The sequence below is a fragment of the Phyllostomus hastatus genome, unplaced genomic scaffold (assembly GCF_019186645.2).
Source record: "Phyllostomus hastatus isolate PE091 unplaced genomic scaffold, TTU_PhHast_1.1 phas_contig_80, whole genome shotgun sequence".
In the NCBI taxonomy this organism is placed as follows: domain Eukaryota; kingdom Metazoa; phylum Chordata; class Mammalia; order Chiroptera; family Phyllostomidae; genus Phyllostomus; species Phyllostomus hastatus.
This window is the reverse complement of record NW_025333960.1, coordinates 42,766,261-42,785,724: the sequence shown is the minus strand read 5'-3', so window position 1 is coordinate 42,785,724 and position 19,464 is coordinate 42,766,261. Positions and strand designations below refer to the sequence as shown.

General features: G+C 43.2%; 1 protein-coding gene across 1 annotated transcript in view; it reads right to left on the bottom strand.

Annotated features, from left to right (window-relative positions):
* DCC (DCC netrin 1 receptor) overlaps positions 1 to 19,464 on the bottom strand; it is a 668,131-nt gene that overhangs the window by 292,943 nt on the left and 355,724 nt on the right. The window contains exons 9-10 of the mRNA XM_045849638.1: positions 14,872 to 15,028; positions 49 to 203 (exon numbers count right to left, since the gene is read on the bottom strand). Coding sequence (XP_045705594.1) covers positions 49 to 203; positions 14,872 to 15,028 — 312 coding nt within the window. The remainder of the gene's footprint in view (positions 1 to 48; positions 204 to 14,871; positions 15,029 to 19,464) is intronic.

The following is a 19,464-nucleotide window of genomic DNA, read 5'->3' as shown; positions in this document are numbered from 1 at the left end:
ACAAAAACAAACACGTCCTAAACGCGGCCTTTCACCTGTCATACTCACACTCGGGCTGAGTGGCCACCTTGACGGGCTGCGAGCTCTCCCCGGGCCCCCACTCGTTGTAGGCCACGACGCGGAAGGTGTACATGGCTTCTGGCTTCAGGTTTCCCACGGTGAGCTGAAGGGACCCGGGCTGGGTCGTATTCAGTGCTCGTTCCCTGGGAAATCAGAGTTGCAGGGAAAGATTATTCCAACATCAATACTTTTAGCCAAAATTGTCATTAATGTGCAAGAGTAGTGAGGTGGAACAAAGGCTGCTTCCTCCTTTACTGTTGACTCTGGGGCATGATTCATGACCTGTGAGACTTACTATGGGAGATAAACCACCTGGAGGGCCTACAGAGAAAAGGCTGAGGGGTTACCGCGGGGTTCGAGTTTGCGCCAGTTCCGTGAAACTTACAAACTAAAGTCGTTCCTTTGACACTTTAAAATTTAGAATTTAGAATCTCGTGACAAAGAGCTATGAAAATGAGGAGAGGCATCTGGGATGTAGACAGGAACATGCCTATCACAGTCTTCCAGCTAATGACCGATTTTCAATTACTCTACAAACCCGTCTCCGTGAGTATCGCCAACTAGACAAATGCATTTCTGTATTCCCTTTCACCGCACAAAAGGAAATGGCAGATGCCAAGTGCTGGTGTTTATGGAGCACAAGCTCCCGCGGTGACGTTAACAGCAGTTAGTACTAGGAGGCAGACGCCTCCCTGCACAGAAGCAACACGGGTCCTTGCCGTGTTCTTCAAGCCACATCTGCTTGTGTCCAATGCATTCTCAACTAAAAACTTCCTCAGTGCTTCCAAACCAATAAATCAATCTGCTGACCATGGTGGGATTTAAAATGCATATGAAGAGAAAACAAACCCTATGGACATGGATGCCGATCTATGAGAAAGGAAAACTACTAAAATATTCTTTAAGGACACACGTGATTTTAGACATTTACACCCTCATCGGCCTCATATACTTGATTGAATGGGAGAAGAAGGGAATCTGTTTAAGTTACTCTACAGTTCCTTAAAGTTTCTACTTCTAGACAGTATCTCTTAACATCTCAGTGGGATTTTATGTAGACTTTAATTTTGCCATTTGATTTTATTTGGGATTGGGAGATATTTAGAATGAAACTTATATTTTCCCGGCAAACGAGGCTGAAAGAGAGAGAAATGAAAACGGAGTTTAAGGGAACACAGGGTGACCCCTGGGCACGCGTACGTTCACTCTGCCGACACTCTGACGACTGCGGCAGAGGCTGGCGGGCTCGCCCTCACCCAGGTCTTCTTCCTCACGAGCGGAGCCCACACGAGGCCGTGCGGCTGGGTCTCACAGTGAGGCCGTGTGCAACGTGTGCTGATGCAAAGGCTGGCCTGGAAAAGCCACACACACAGGGTGGGCAGAAGGAGGTTTAGGGCTGTTCGTTTGGAAAATGCTACAGTAATTAATAATTAATAATACAAGAATAAACTCTGTAGCCCTTGCCAGGTATCTCAGTTCTCAGTTGGTTAGAATGTCATCCTGACACTCCAAGGTTGCGGGGTGGATCCGGGGTCAGAGCACAGACAGGAATCAACCAATGAATGCATGGATGGGTGGAGCTGCAAACCTACTTTTGCCCCACCCAGCACGGTTCCCTCCAGGTTCTCTTCCTCCAGCTGTGCCCTTCAGACAGGCAGGTCTGGTGACCTGGAGGCCGTAAACTCATGACGGAGGAGTCAGAGTTTGCGGGAATCCTGGAGGAGAGCTGGAGGAAGAACTGTCTTCAATCACGAACATCCTTTTTCTACTTTATGGGATCAAGTAGCATTTCTTAAAAGATTTTATTTATTTATGTTTAGAGAGAGGGGAAGGGAGGAAGAAATAGAGCAGGGGTGTCAAACTCATTTTCACTGGGGGCCACATCAGCCTCGAGGTTGCCTTCGAAGGGCCGAAATAATTTTAGGACTGTGTAAATGTAACTGCTCCTTAACTGTTAAGGAGTTGAAATTACATTCGGCCCTTTGAAGGTAACCCCGAGGCTGATATGGCCTCCAGTGAAAATGAGTTTGACACCCCTGGAATAGAGGGAGAGAAACATTAATATGTGATTGCCTGTCAGGCATCCCCTTCTGGGGATCTGGCCCACAACCCAGGCATGTGCCCTGACTGGGAATCGAACCAGCAACCCTTTGGTTCACAGGCCAGCACTCATTCCACTGAGCCACACCAGCCAGGGCAGAATCAAATAACATTAGCCATTATTTGTTATAGCAGTTAGCATAATTTTCCTCCATGCTGCTGATAAATTAAAATATATACCATGGGTCCTTACCAGGGGCTAGGGGGAGGGAGGAATGAATGGGAAGTTAGTATTTGGTGAGCACAAAATTTTGGTCGGGGAAGATGAAAAGGCTCTGGACATGGAGGGTGGTAACTGTTGCACAAAAAGGTAAATGCACTTAATGCCACAGACCTCTATAGTTAAAAGTCATTAAAACTGTAAACTCGATGTCACATAGTTTTCTACAATGTAAAAAACACCCTGCACGAATCTGGATGCAGCACAAGGTTTCGGCGTTTCTTTAGGAGCGCTGTGGTAAGTTGCTGCAGGGATGAATCCTGACGTATTGGGGGAGGCGTCTGGGTGGGACTCAACGGAAACCTACAGTGGGGGAGGGCAGGGAACCTCAGGCGATGCTTCCTCGTGCCACAGAGCACACTGCTCTCCCCCACCCGACTAAGACGATTCAAAACACTGAGTTGCTTTTTAAAAGAAAACTCTCAAATCAGATTGTGTCCCTGGTGCATGTGGATATTTGCGTTTCATTTATTTTCTTTTAGTGGAAGAAGTTTTATATACGTTACCTCCTTTAGCCCTTTTATAGAGATAGGGTGGTTTTATTATTGTTATTTTACAGATGCAAAAGGAGATTTAGAGAAATATTTCTCCCCGAAGGACTCACAGTTCATGGCGAGCACAGAAAAGAATGAAATCTGAAGCTCTATCCTTGAACCCAGTGTGGATATCACGCAACAACAGTGGTAGGAGGAGGGGCCTAGCTGGATCGCGGGCACTTTGGGGAGGAAGCCTGGGGTCCTGCAGGGGAAGACGGCCTGCTGGGTGCTTGCCGGGAGCCGTGAGGGTGAATTCGTCTGTGATCTATTGTGAGTCGTTTCCTATCCTCTCTGGACCTTCAAGAGGCAGAGCTGTCATTGAAGGTCAGATTTTCAAACCAAACTTCTTGGGTTATCTATAAGGAAAGGCAGCTCTCATAATTGCCTTTATTTTTATAACTACTAAATAATTTAGATGAAATAGCTGTGTTCCAGGACATGCTGACCTAACCCTTTGAACAGGCATTCTTCAAAGGAAAGAAAGAGACAAGAAAATTCGGGCATGCACAAGCAAAAATGTCCAAAGTCATATAATGAAAACATCACTCACATAGAAAAGGGGTTTCTGGACTTTTTTACAGGGAAGGGAGTTTTAGGCCTCCATAGTCTCTACGAGCCTCCAAAACGTACTCCAAATTAATAATGAGCATGGGTACAATTGTATTCATTAATAAGCACAATTGATAGTTTCTCAATGTTACATGAAGTGAGAACAAAGTCTTTAGAAAACACTTCTTTGTTAGCGATCTGTAAAAACACAGTTTAAGAACATGCAACGTGCTTTCTTCGCAAACATGGCTTCGGAGGCGACTCTGTGGCCCCTCTGCTGAGCTGAGGCTGGTTCTGCTCTAGACTGGCCACTCGTTTCTTCAGCATGGGCTCTTCATGGTTTTATATAATGTTTTAACGTTTTCATTTTATGTGTCCCTTTTTTCAGAAGTCTGCTTATCACATCAACCTGGGGTCACAGCCGAGTGCTGCGTAGGCTGCAGAGTGGATTCAGGATTCTTAATCTGGGGTGCGTGTTTTGGCTTTCTCATTAACTTAACTGAACTCCTGATTCCTTGAATGCTAATTGGTGTCATAAAATATTTACTTTATAGAGTTCCTAAAGAAGTCAATGCAAAGCATATAAAGCAGTAGGGATGGTGCCTGGTACTCAGATTGGAGTCTTCCATATATGATAGTTAGGGCTGCTACTTTTAGTTTTACTCTCAAATCCCATCACAACCTCAGGATAAAATGAGTGCTCTTGAGTCCAAGAGAACTTTTCCACAAAGTGTACAGATGCAGGAATACGAGGAAAGAAATTGATAAGAGATACCATCATAAAAAAGGAAAATAAACAGATGCAATTAAACTATGGACCTGCCCCCAATTTTGTTGTTTAATTTTTGTTCTGTCAGATAAATTCTGCTTGCAGAAATAAGTTAAATAAAAAAAAGTGGTCATCCCTAGAGGTATTAAACAGGTTCCATGAATGAAAATAGTAATGTTTATAAAGGTGGAGGCTTTGTTGCCATCAACTGAAAGGGAGTAGGGACTCCGAGCTCCCCCCACCAGCAGCTGGACGGCCCTGGCACGTGGGATGTCCATGCTGGTGTCTGGGTGTGTCCCCAGCTGCTCTGATGCTTCCTCAGGTCCTGCTGGGAGGACAGCAAACCACCAATATAACTCAAATGCATCCTGGGGAAAGAGCACTTCCTGCCACAACACGCTTCACAGAGTTGTCCAGTTACAAGACCAGAAGACTAGAAGGAGGCTTTTGATCACCCCTTTTGTAGAAACAAAACATTGCAAGTCATTTCCCAGCAAGAAAGGGCAATCTGAGTTGGAAAGGCAGTCAGTTAGTGACTCTGCGTTTCTCTAGTCCCACCACAGAACAATGCCAGACCCCTAAAGTCATTTAACTCCATCGTCTCCATATCTAAGTGGTTCATTATTAAGATTTGCTGTCTGCTCACTCCAGTCCCTGCTTCTCTGTCACTGGCAGATAGGCACACTAGGTTCTGAGGAACAGAGAACACAGATATTGGGAGTCGGTGCAGCTATGCGCTGGGGTGTTCTGTCTGTCACTGTCACAGCATCCCTGTCACAGCACCGACTACTCCTGGCCACACAGCAGGAGCCCTGGCTGGCTGCCTCTTGGTGAAGTTCTCTGCCATGGCTCTCAAGACGTAATGACCCTCCCAATCTGCAGAGCTCAGAGTCATGGTTTCTGGTGGCAGACACTGCCAGACAAAACTCCATTACTCTCCTCTTTCCCTCTGACTCTGGTTTAGTAGTGTGGGGTTCAGGCGAGTTCAAGGTAAATTGACTGAAGTAAAGGGAGTAAGTCACCAGAGCTTTCTAGAATCTATTCACATCAAATTCAATCACTGAAAATCCACATAAAGTGTAAGCATACAAGGCTGTCTCCTCCTGCTAACTGAAAAAATCTGTGAGCAGCTTGCCTACTTGGACCTTTACATCGGGACCAAGAAGAGTTCATTCACAAGCATTCCTTTCTTATAAATTCTACTGTTGAGTGTTCTGGGCTACATAGTTGAGGTTTCTTAGAAAATAACTGCTATGATTTAAAAGCACACCGAGTGACCCAATGACAATCATGCTGCTGCCCCTCTGAGCTCAGTCTGTAAGTCCTGTTCATCTCAAGTCACGAAGTGGGACACGGGGGAATGGACAGTAAGCTCGCATCAGTTGCGCTGAGACGGAACTCTGGTCGGGCAGCGGTCTCCTGTGCCTGCACTGGCCCCGGACCTGGCTTGTATCTACAACACGCTGCATTGTAGCAACAGCTCTTCCTGGTTCTTTGTCATTGGTTTCCCCTTCCTTCTATCTTCTATTGACAGATATTCTTTTCTAACGTACATAGTCAGTAAACTCCATGCCCCAAACCCTGAGCTGCTGTCATTCTACAGTTAACACAATCTCAGCTCCTTGGGACGTGATCCGAAGACCTTCGGGATGTGGGCTAAAGCTTTCACACGCATCCGCAAGGAGTCACCTCGCCTCAAAACACCGTATCACTTCCTGGCTCCTCTGTCTTCTGTCATTCTGTCTTTCATCGGTTTTGTTCATTTCTCTCTGGTTAGCAGTTCCTTTTCGGTTTGGCAAAAGTTTGTTCACTCTTCAAATCCAATTCAAATGACTTCACCCGGTTGTAAGTTCCTATCATTACATCCTCCCATTTCAGCAGCATTAAGTGCTCTCTCTGCTGTGCTTTTGCTGCTCCTGGCTTATGCATCTACTATAGAACACATCTCATTGTGTTAGTTAACACGTCTGTCTCTTTGATGCAATTGTTAAATGTTTTAGAAGAGAAGCCATATTCCATTCATATTTTATTTTTGAAAGATTTTATTTATTTATTTTTAGAAAGAGGGGAAGGGAGAGAGAAAGAGAGGGAGAGAAACATCAATGTGTGGTTGCCTCTTGCACATTCCCAACTGGGACCTAGCCTGGAACCCTGGCATGTGCCCTGACCAGGAATCGAACCAGAGACCTTTCAGTTTGTGGAACAAGGCCCAACCCACTGAGCCACACCAGCCAGAGCTCCATGAATATTTTATTGACATTCAGCATATACACCAACTGAGCACAAAGAATCACTATGTTGCTGGTGTTCACAATTTCTTTAAAAGAATGCATAAACAAATGAGAAAAGTTTAATAGAATAGTTGCATAGTATTGTCACATGGTGTGATCTCATAAATGCTCACAGAGCTTGAATCTGTCCAGTTTCCACCCCAACTTAGTTGGGTGACCTTTGGCACGCCACGTCACCCTCCCGTGTCTCGTGTACAGCAGGTGATGCTGTAATGCTGTGAATGCTGAGCGTGGGACCTACTCAAAGTCTTTCTAATCTAACATACTTGATTGGGAATAGAAAATCACTAGTGTGTGTTTTTTGTTTGTTTTATTTTTTGCTGAGTTTAGCACTGTCATATTTACATTTCAGAAGTAAACAAAGATTAAGCATGATATTGTTTTTTACTGGATTATTTGAAACAACATGTCTCTAGTACACATGTTAAGTAAACAGCTGTGAGGTGAACAACGAACGCTGTCTCAATGTATCAAATACCTAATTAGTTGCTCCAAGAGACAAGAGTTATATTAATGTTCCACTGTAAGGAAGGAGCTATGCTATTTTTAATGGAAATATTTTTAACATATCCTTTTTATTCACTCCAGGTTCATTTTTATTTCTTTAGTGAGGTAAACAATGGTGAAATGATGAGAGGATTTCAAAACTGAAATACAGTATATACTAGAACAGGGTATGTCATGGCCCACATAAACTCATTACTAAAATTCTGTGGCACACCAAAAATATACTATATTTTTTTGCCGATCTGACAGCAAATAGTTATAATTTTGATTCATTCACACTGGACAGCTATTGTTGTGTTGACTGCTGCCGTTTTTTATTTGCCAATCTAAAAGAAGAGACCAGTGCACCTGACTAAACAGTCAGATAGTACGTGTTTTAAAAATTCTTGTGGCACACTGGTCAAAAATCACTGGAATAAGGAATCAGGTTCAAAGTGGCAGCAGCAAGCTAAGTGACAACCACCCAAATGCCACACTTCTAGTAGTACCCCAGGTGGTACTGACGCCAAAGCCAGTGCTACCTGGAAGAGAAGGCGGGCTCAGAGGTGACTCGGCACCAGACAAAGCACAGTGGGGAATGGAGATCATCTTCTCAGTTGCAGGGATTTCCACTACACTTTGGTTAAATATTCTTTCTTTTCTAAGCATAGTCTGAGAAACAGGCTTTTAAAGTTTTTTCTGTAATATCATCTCTGTTTGAGCATCTAGTGAACATCTAAGAGACTAGTTACATGACAAATAACTATTATAACAACAAATGAAAAGCTCATTTCAACAACAAATGCAAAGCTCATTTAAGTGAAAACAAGTTTTAGTTTAAAATTACATTTTTTTTTTAGTTTCAACCAATGCCCCCATAATAAATATGGCTCAGCTCTGGGTCCTGTTCTAGTTCTGAGTTTTTGGGGGGATGGGTGGGGGGCATCTCATCCTTTTCTAGCTGCAGTTATCACTGGTATGCTGACAAACTCCTGATCTATATATCTGGCCTGAACTTCTCCTCTGAACCCCAGTTTCCTATTTTCAAGGTCTTGTTTGACATTCTCACTTGAATATTGTAAATGTACATCAAACCATCATGTCTGAAACAGAATTCAGGCTCTTTATCCTGAAATCTGGATCTTTTCCAGCATCTTTATCTCACTCAGCAAATTGTCCCACCACCTCCCATTTAAATAAGCCAGAGACCCAGAAACGATCTTTGAAAACCTCCTTTCTCTCACCATTAATGTCCAATCCATCACCTGGTCCTGTCAATGTTGCTTCCTAAATATCTCTAGAACCTGCCACCACTGCCCCATCTCCGCTGATATATTACTCGGATGCAGCATCCTCTCTTGCCCAGACTTCCGCAGCAGCCTATAAACGGCTTCCTAACTTCTCCCAGCTACCTCTGGCCAATTTCCACTCTGCAGCTATCCTCATGTTTTCAAAACACAAATCTGGTTATAGCACGACACGGTGCACATTTCTGATCTTCTCTTGCGGACTCCTGTTCCTTTCCTGTAGAGCTCTTAACTCGGTGTGTAGTTATACAGATCCGTCAGTAGAGTGGTCCTCCCAACACTACTGACGTGCTTCCAAAGAGGCTGCTGGCTTCTCTGTCACTTCCGTCACAGTGCTAGACATCGTCAACTCCTGGTGAATAAACAGCCTCCATTTATATATGGCATTTATAGGTGGCATGTTTTAAAATATCTATTAAATTTGTTGGAAGAATTAAATTACTCTTCTCTCATTCAGTGATCTAACAACATCATGGGGAGGAAAGGACAAAGTTTTACATTTTACCGAGAAGTGGAGGCAAGCTAACCCTGCCATGTGGCAAGCCAGGGTCAGGATGTAATGCTTTGGATTCTGGTTCTTGCCCTCTTTCCATCATAACACAGTCTCTTCATGGATAACAAGCTTCATCAGCTGCACAGCCCTCCACTCTGAAGAGCAGGGGAATAATACGCAAACACCGTGTTGAAAACCTAATACACAGCAAATTCTAGGATGAATCCTCCATGTCAATCAGGAAAAGCAGCTCTCTAATCCTAAGCAGTGAGCCGAGCTTTTCGGAGGCAGCATAAAGCAATGTAAAGCATACAGGGCTGCAAGTTGGAAGACCTAGTCCAGTCTTTGTTCTGCCACAAAATAAGCATGTCGGGACCTTGGGCAAGTCAGGGCCTATCTCGGAGTCTTCCCTGCTTCATTTGCAAACTGAAGATGCCAGTCACTTATCAGCCTCCCTCCCAGGCTTCTTGTGAAGATTAAATTGAATGATGCGCAAGAAAAGAGTTTTTCCTTCTCTCATCTGAACTCCTGCAGCACTATATATGTGCCCCTTTTAGGAAATATCTTTTACTTTGTGTGGTATGGTGAGGAGATCACTGGGCTAGAAACTTTGCATTTAAATCCCGCTTTTAATATTTAGTAGTTATGTAGCTCTTTGGGCAGCACTTCGTAGACTCTCTGAGCAGAGCCCTGCATGCTCTTCTGTAGCAAGAGGATCGTCATTCCTGCTTTATCTGAGGATCAAATGGGCGGTTGGTGAAAGTGATAAAGCCCTTTCTAATTATGAATCGGGGGTTATCTGTATTTCATTGACTTTCATTTCTAACCTACACAATGGCTTGCACGGAGCCCTAGCTAACAAGAATTGGGTGCTTCTGCTGCACCAGGCAATGGTCGTGTGTTTTAGGGACTTCTTCTTAACTTCATTTAATACTCAAACAACCTTACATGTCGGCACTATTATTATACCAAGTGAGGAAAGCAAAGCACCTGTACTTGGCCCAAGGCCACACGTGTATCACACTCCTCAAGTACCTTTAGATTAATAAATAGGATGATGTTCTATACAGACGTTACAAAGTTCGCTACTGTAACTTTTGTAAGGTAAAGGAACGATGCAAATCAACTTAGCCATCAAAGCAGAAATAAGCCTATAGAAGACATCCATGCCATAATTCTAAAAAAAAAAAAAAATCAAGAAATCATAGTCCTTCGCCAGGCTCATCGCTAGGAGGAAACCTCTGCAGCAGCCGGGAACACCTGCTCCGGAGGCGGGCCTGCAGTGAGTCCTGCTGCCACCACCACTTACCGGCTGCATCTCAGCGGTGTACACCTCTTCTTCTGGGTAACGCTTTGTTGTGAGGATTAGATAAGAAAATGTATGTAAGACGCTTAGTCTGGTGTCTGGCATAGTATGTGCTCAACACATGCCTGCCCTCATTGCTCATGCCGACTCTGTGGGCATAGGCATGTGACCGAGCCCTCCCCTGCGCATCAGTCTCCAAGCAGAAGGAAGCTGGACTATGATTCAAAAGATCCCCTTCAATTCCAATGATTTCTAGGTACTACGAGGGGACAGCTGGATATCTCTGAAGCAATTTTGTCCTGTGAATTCTGTCTTTCACGTTCTAGAATTTATGCTGCTCTCTGATAAATGGAATAAAGGCACCCAGGTGACCGAATAAAAAATGTTTTCTATGGCACTTGCCTTATTGACACCATTAACCGGTCAGACAGATTAATGATGATTTCAGCTAGGGTAATTTTCCTGACAAAGTGACTGCTAATCTGAGGCAAGTGTTCAGTCCACTACCTTTTAGAAAGCTATGGTGTTAAGGAGCTAAATAAGCCTATATGAGCACAATGAGGATCTCAGCTCAGAAACATGTACCGTATGTTCACTCTGGTGGAGAGCTAGAAAACACAAAAGAGTACAGGTAAAGAGTAGTTGGAAAATTACATTTGGTCGAGTTGGTTGTTGCCAAGAAATTAATATGAAATGAGAGTGTAGTAAGCAGAACATTGGTGCGTGTTTATAACGATTGGCCAGGGGATTTTAGCTGTTTAACAAGTGGAGGATGACGAGCAATGAAAACACTGTAGAATCAATGAATTGTAGGTCTCTATGGAATCAAAGGTTTGTTGTAATCAGCGTCCCACGTAGAAGATAAGAAATCAAGTGTCTGGAACGTGCCAGGGAAGTATGGCGTTTAAACGGTGATCGTGGAGAAGCTGCAGTGATTGGTGTTGATGAGGACCATGGTATGTCCAGGGGAATGACTAGCCAATGGGACAAGGGAAACTGATCCTTGGGCTTGGAAGATAAGAAAGATTTCAATAGATAATGATAGAATGGCTTTAAAAGTAGGAAACAGTGGGCAGTTATAAAAACAAATGGCTCGCACAAAAAATAGCAACCTATTATTATGATTACTTGCCCCACTTTGAGCTGTATTGTCAGCCTTTCCATTCCGAGCCCCTCCATTCTGCCTACGTGCAGTGACTGACTGACCCAGATGCTTTCCTTGAATTTTCCAATTAATTCTCAGAGCAATTCCGAGAGCTACAACTGCTCTTATCCTTGTCAATTACAGCAGAAAAATGTTATGCTTGTTTTTTTTTGCAAAATTAAAAACACAAAAATCAACATTTGATAACTAGTGGTTCCATTTTCAAATCCATCCATCTGGACTTAAGTGGCATATTTTACTCATTATAAATTGAAGAATATTCACCTTTTTTAGCCATGGAGTAAGTTATCCAAACTGTATTTCAAAAGCTAACTAGAGACAGTGAGGAGGAGGGACTAGAGGGTGAGAACCTGTTGTCAGAGATCAGGGAAGTAAGATGAAGAAAACAGAATAAAGGGGACATGACTCAGCTGTGGCCAGTGCAGGCCCCACAGGGCTTGATGACTAATGGCACTGCTGAGAGACAGGGAGGGGTAAAGTGGTTTGTTTGTTTGTTTCTTTTGCTTAGTCAACAGAATAGGAGGCACTAACATAAAATGAAACAAAGGAGGGAAAGTATATTTAAGGAGGAGGCGGTGAGTATGATTTGGGGCAAGCTGAATTCAAGGTGCCTCCAGGAAATCCTGGTAGATACATTAGGACACCTGGGCAAGAACTATTACCGCCAGTGTTCACAACTGTGCACACTGAGATCCAAAGAACTTACGAGGCTTATCAGAAGGGCAACGAGTTCAGTATTTGCAGAGATAAGACGAAAGCAAATTCCTGCTTCTTCATGGAAATGAACTATCTCAGGGAACACAGGCTATTTGTGTATGTATATTTCTTTCCTTTCTCATTAAAGTCAGGTCAAATTACAAAAGGAACAGAAATTTTAAAAAGAGACACTTTAGTGGTATCTGTGAACCCGAAAGGAAAATCCTTTGAGACCCTGCATGAGAGAAGCTATACTGTTCTTTCCAACTGTCACACCATAGCATTTTGGACTAAATACCACTCTGGCCCCCCAACCACTACTGTCCCTTTCATATCCCAGGGGGTTCCTAGAGATCACTGTGTGCTTACGGTCCTCACAAACTGGAGAGGCCAGAAGCCTCACACCTGAATTCCAGTTTCTCCCCATGTGCTCTCTGTTAGCACTTTAGGAGGCACTGGAAGACCTGAGACAGCCGTCTAGTCCAGTCTTCTCCAGAGATGGGTGATGACAGCCAGGGTGAGCTCAACCCGGTGGACCACTGGGGCCCAGCAGGGCACTTGCCATTTTTCTCTGCCTCTCTCCCTTTCTTTCTCCCTCTCCCTCTCTACTTCCCCCATGCCACTACTGCCCCCAAACTGGTCCCTATGTGTAGATGCATAAAACAGGTAACATTTCCGTTGGCTGTCACACTTTACAGAAGGTGAATGTAGTCCCTATTCAAAATGAAAGAAGCAGCTGCCACATCCCAGAAGTCCCTGCCTACTAGTGGGTGTCTACTTTAGACTGATTGTATGTAAGAAGAGGTTTAATATGGAAGAAAAGATGTGGAACTCAGAACTCAGCCAAGTCAATGGACAGACACTTTATAAAGATTTTAGCTGCCCTCTGCAAACCCTCATCTATGGAAGAACATAATGATGACATTCTCTCCCTGTGTAAGAGGCAAATCCAGTACATTTGTAAATAAGCATTCTTCTCTACAGGGTCTGGGAACCTGGCAATATAGGGTTTCTCCGAAGCAAAGTGGCTTTCGCATTCTGGTCTCTTTGAATACCTTTGATTATAGAAATTCCAAAGGGCCAGGAGGAGAGAAACTCAGAGAATGCCTAAGGAACAAAATGGAAAGGTCCACTAAGAGAGCATCCTATCTTTCTGATTCCTTCTAAGTGAAATGTTTACAGAGTGGCTGTGATTTAATCTTAAATAAATTTTTCCAAACACTGAATGTGCTTATATTCAAATACACATGTTTATATGTTGATAAATAATGACCTATAATGATGATACCAACCTCATGGGCATTTGACAAATACTACAAAATTCCATTTCAAACAATTTGGCAAACTAGATATGTTGTAAAAAAAATTCTGCTGTCATAGCACACCTAAAATCGTGATAAATTATTAAAAATCTCTCATTAAAAATTACCCATGAATATGCTAGCAGAAAAGTGAAGGAACTTTCACAGAGGGAAAACAGACCCTGTGGAGCTGGTGTCTGTCTGAGAGAATTTACTCATCGACAGAAGTCTACAGCTAGGGGTTTTAAAAACCAACAGGAGAGAAGAGTAGGAAACAAGCTTGCAGATAAAGTAGGGTACAAGCTCCAATTAGAGCATCTTGCATAGCCAATATCTTGAACAAGCATGCCTCCATGAATGAACTAGAACATGACACTAGCCTCACGAGAGAACTGGTGAATGAGTGTGCACACCAGTCTCAGCCTTAGTTTAGCGGGAACAGGAAAAAAAAGTCAACTCGTTTGAGTTGATATGTCAAAATGGCAGAAAAGCAAATCTTATTGCACTTAACTGGACTTTCCGATAACCGATAGATATCAGTATGAGACTTGCATGGGCCAGATTATCCTTAACAAAACTTTTGCTTAATGCGGTCTCATTTGGTAAAGTAAATCCTCTGAGGAGGTTGTACCTGAAACTCTGGCCTCAGAAATCCCCTCAGAGAAACTTCTAAGACTGGAGTCCACAATCCAGACTCATCCAGGCACCGGAGACAACAAGCCGCCAGGAGGAAGAGTCGGCAGGAACAAATCACAGAGCCGGACTCACAAAGACTCAGCTATTAGACTGATCACATATGGAGCACAGAGTCGGTAAGTTCAATAAATTTAAAAGAATAGCAGGAGATATTATACAGCTTATTCTTATAAAAGAGATGGGAACTTATCTAATCTCTGTCTTAGTTTATAAATAAGCCCTCAAAGTCTTAAAATCATGGACGATATTAAGGGGAAGACGTTGAGAGGTAAAAAACAACAATAGCAGATCACAGTGTTGAAACCAGACGCGCACGCCTCACCTTTGCCTAGTCCGTAATAATATATATCAACAACTTCTATCAACTCCTAGATGCCCTTGCATGACCTTTATAAATGCAAACTAATGTGACCCTAACAAAAGGGCAGTAGTATTTCCTCTGCAGTAAAAGGGAAAGCGGGACTCAGAGAAGCTGTGATCGCATCGTGTGCTCTCAGGAAACTGCCCTGGGGCCTCGTGACGTCAGCGCCAGAGCTGAGACGGCAGCCTAGCCCGGGGCTCCTCTGTACCCGGTTCCGCCAACGACGTGTGGCCTGCGGCTGGTCTCCGTTTATTACTTTGAAAATCAAGAAAATAACACTAGTAGCAGATTTTCACATGCTTGTCTCTTGTAAAGTTTTCTATAAATGACTTCATTTGATTCTGTAAACGATGATGCTTTTAAAAACCACACAGCTAAAGGAGACATACAACCTCCATTTAGTAATGAGTGGTTGACACAGAGTAGATTCCACGCTGCCTCCAAACTCCCTGCCCAAGATCTCCCGCCACCAGGATCCCACATTGTACATGTGAGGAGTTGGAGTACTGGCCTGAATTTTACTGGTAGCACCTACCTGTTGTCCCCTTCTCTGGAGAAAAAGACCGTGAAGGTTTGAATGTTCCCTTTTGCTTCCGCGGGTGGGCGCCAGCTGAGACGAATGAACCGGCTGGAAACCAAGACGGGGACCACATCTCTGGGAGCGGAAGGAAGGATGCTGGAGCTCGGGATAGCTGAGGAGGAAGGAGAGGAGGCTGTCAGAGGTGCTGGTGCCATGGGAGGGCAATGGGCAGGGAAGCAAAGCGGACCCAGCAGCGAACAGAATGATCCATTCACATAGATGCTGAAGGAAGAAAGAAAGACATGGGAAAGCAGAGAAACTGTATATGGACTCAAAGGTACAATAGGATTCCATGGGGCTTATAAAAAGGGGGCTAATTAATAGCATAGATCTACTGCCTATTGTCCAGTTCCTATTGCTCATGAAATTGATGGCAATAAGAAGAAATGTCCTATTTAAGCATGAAACAGGGAAACATAACCATGAACTTACATGTATTGACAAATGCCTCAGGTAACAAAGTAGTTGTTACAACACCTTATTCCACTCAGAGTCTTTTTACACTGTTTTCAGTACAATTTGAGGGAGCTTTCTTACATATTTTCTGAGACCACATAACATTTAAAGAAACCAACTAAAAATGATGGAAGCTAACAAAAAGTAGAAACAGTTCTCGTGGACTACCTGCTAGCAAGGGAAATGACAGGGAAAAATTCTAGAAGACATGAAGATATACAACTGCATTATGCTGGTAGAGAATCATTAAATTTACAGCCAAATTTAACAGCTGTTATTCATAGGAACGACTCAATCATCCACAATTAGAAAACTGGCTTTTCAAACATTTGGGGTAGTTCTGATCTATAATAGAAGTTTTCTATTAAATGTGTGTGTATTCATAATTCATCTTTACTAAATAGCTCTGTTTTCTTCTTATGAGTTCCGATCCCCAAGTTCAGGGAACATGTGTTTCATCTTGACAGGTGATTTCTGGCCCCAAATCACAAGAACCCATTTGCCTACGTCTTATCTTCAAATTGGCCTTTGTAAGCCATTTTTCCCCAGTTCTTTTAAAAAGCGCTCTCCTTCCTCGCATACATGCTCTCAATGGGCTAGCTGCTGCAAACTCAACTCCTGTTAGTTAGAAAGTCCACCTGGGGCTAGGGGGCCATCTCATTTCCCAGTGAGTCTAGAAACATGATCAATTTACAATGCATACCAGTTGTACAGAGAAAGAATCTTTGAAGGACTGCATAAACCTTTCATAGTTATTCCTGGCTCTGTAGATCCTTAGCCAACTTCTTTATAGCTAAAATATCCCTTGCCTTCTTGATCAACACAATATTTGAAATACATGGAAGACTGGCAACGATTCAGTTAATCTTTCATGGCATAGTGGTGAGGGGAGGGTGAAAGATTGATACCTGGAGAAGTGGCCTCTCTTTCCAAAATACCGGGCCATTAGCGTCTTGATGGACACCTTTCCTTGTGTGCACCGTGGACAACCCACACTGGCCCATTGACGTGAATGTATCCTCGCCCTCCCCCAACCCCACCTGCTTCTCCCGCAGAGCTGCTTAACTCCGTCGCGTCTCACTGTCCCCTGAACTGTCCAGTCCAGAAACCCCAACTGCATCTCCTATTGCTGACTCTCTCTCTCATTCACACACCCCTTCCAGGATTCTCCCTCCCAGACACGTGGTGAATCGACTCCGCTTTATCCGCTGTCACACTCACACCCACACCATTATTCTCTCTCTCTCCAGGACTGTCACCGTCTCCTCCAGCTCCCCTGCGTCCCCTTCCACTCGCCTCCCTCGTGTGCATTCTCTGTACAGCATCAGAGTCAGCTTGTAAAAGACACATCTGGTCACGCCACTCTAGTGTTTATTGTCCTTCCTGCCTTCTCTTTCCCTCAGGGAAACTCCAAGCCTCTCCATCTGCCCACCAGCCCGGCTCCTGTTTATCCCTTTTCTTGGTTTGGCTTCCTCCACAGAGACGGCTTTAGAAGGGGATTGAAGTGCAGGTGCATGATTTAGAAAGTGACTTCAGGAAACACCAGCGGGGGGTGAGGAAGTGAGACAGCAGGGAGTAGGGGCTAGAAAAGGTGAGCCATCTGGAAGTCCTCACTGCGGGAAACCGAAGGGAATCCCACTGGGGCTCTGGGAGCCAGAGCAGCACAAGTCTGCGTGGCCCATCCCTGAGGGAAGCAAGTTGGGGTGTTGATCTACCATCCTCTTCCGTTAATTGAGGGTGACCCCAAGGGTGTTACCTTTCCTGTGTTATATAGCCTAGCAGGTTCCTCCTGGCACAAAATTACCACCTTTGGGCAGAGGCTAGCAGGGGCCCACAGTAAGCAGCATTCATTGGCTCTACTCATTCAGCAACTGCTCATCGAGCACCTATCCATGTCTGCCCTGCTTCTGAGCACAGAGCAGAGTGGTGCCCAGCAGATGAGTCCACTTTCCTGGGCAGCCTCCATGGGTGCTCCTGGCTTTTCAGCAGGCTCTCTGCGTGCGGAGCCGTGTGTAGTTCCCTGGGGCCTGGGCACCGGCGGCTCCCACTCATTCACTTAACTCCCACCTCCCTCTTGACGTAGTTGCTCTTCCTTTGGCAAGACTGGCCCAAAGTATAAATAACTGCAAAATATGGATCTAACAGACACTAGTTGATATCTACAATATAGAAAGCATGTCTAAAAATCAATAAAGTAATAAAGCATCTTATTCTAAAATAGGATTCAACCTGACAAGTAAAAGAAATGTGCATTAAAATAAAATCTAGAAACATCTATCTGAACAAAGTCTCTAAGGAAAAAAATCATCAGAGTAGCGAGAATTTAGAGAACATTAGTGCCGAGTTTAGGCCATGGAGCTCCACTCCTTCGCCCTCTCAGCTGAAACAGTGCGGTCTTTTCAGAAGCCAATTTGGTAAACTTCTTTAACGTGGAAAAATAGTCCAACAATTTTACCAAACATTCTCACAGCACATTTCCTCAAAATGTTATACCTATACATTTTATCCATTTTTTAAAAAATGGGATTCTTACTGAACTTAAGAAAAGATTTTTTAAACCTAAAAGGCGATCAATGATGACTTTGAAAAATCTTCGGAGAATTTTCAAGGAGTCAGAAAAATAATTTTTATCAAATCCTTTCTGCCCCAAAGCACCTCACTCACAGATGGTAACGCAAAAGCGAGGTAGCTTCGCCACCGGTTCAGGGGCTGCCAGCAGGGGGAGCAATGGGGCTCTTCCCACAGAAGCTCTGCTCTCCAGGTTCTGGGTGTGTCTCCTCCCAGGGCCAGTCTGGACTCTGATGGCGCTGATAAAGCTCAGAATAGAATTAATCACGGACTCTTTACTTCAATTTAAACAGTTGTTATATGAAAAGGCAGGGACACATTTTTAACAAAGGAATGGCTTCTGACTTGATATAGGGAAATTAATTTTGTTCACACTAATCCTCTGTGCTTTCTCTAAACAGTAACTGGTCTCCACAGAAGGTCTCAATAAGGAACCAATCAGGACTTCTTTTCTTTGCTCCTGGAGGCCTAATCTCCAGTCTGTCCCTAATCTCTCTGGCCTGTTACTGTTGCCCTGGTTACAGCTTCTTTATCGGTTGTCATGGAGAAGAGGCGAATTTGCCAGACTATAACATAGTCTTTTTTAAAAGAACCTCTTTTTAAAAAATTTTATCAGAGCAAAAGGCAAGAAAAAAATAGGTGATTTCTGAAGACAACAGAAATGCAAAAAGTAGATTGTTATTGAAACTGAAAACTAATAATAAAAACACTTTTATGGTGTCATCGAAAGAGCCTTGGTAACAATTACATTATTGGGTTAATTTTTCTATAAAGCCACATGCCCTCTAGATACCAGAGACTTTTGTTCTGTCAGATTTTTACTCTACAGCGTTTATGGATATTAATTTTTCTCTACACTTATTAACAATGCCTGACCTCCACTCCTGTGATGCATATGAAAGATAAAACATATTCACAAAATCACAAAAATATTTCATTTGCATTAAACTTCAAGCAACCAATACACTTTTTTTCCGCTGTTGCTCCTTATGTTGTTAACTAAAACTATAAATGTTGCCACCAGATCAACTAGATGCTATATTTGCCGCATCTCCTTATTATCTTTAAGATTTAATAAACATGAAATATAAACAGATAACACCAGTGAAGTGACAGGAACATTTAATTGTCCTAAAAGCAAACATCTATTCATTTTCCTTTGCCATTTTTCCTTGTTGGTGTCCCTTGACATTAAACTCTAGCTTTTAATGTTATAATGGAGATGTAGATAAAATTTAAATTTTGGTTAAAGTTTTTGTCATTAAAAATGTAATTTCACAAGCTTGCCAAAAAGGAGCTTGACTGTATGTGATTGAAAATAACAAACAATAACATTTTTTTCTTTTTTTCCTCTAATTTTATTTTAATCATTGTTCAAGCACAGTTTTCTGTCCTTTATAATAACATTTTTATAAAGCTGCACTTCATTTTCAAAATTCAAAGAATCATGGCTTTGGAGCAAGTGCATTAAGAACCTTAGTAAAACTAAGAAATGTTTAAGTTATACATTTTTAAAAAATAGTG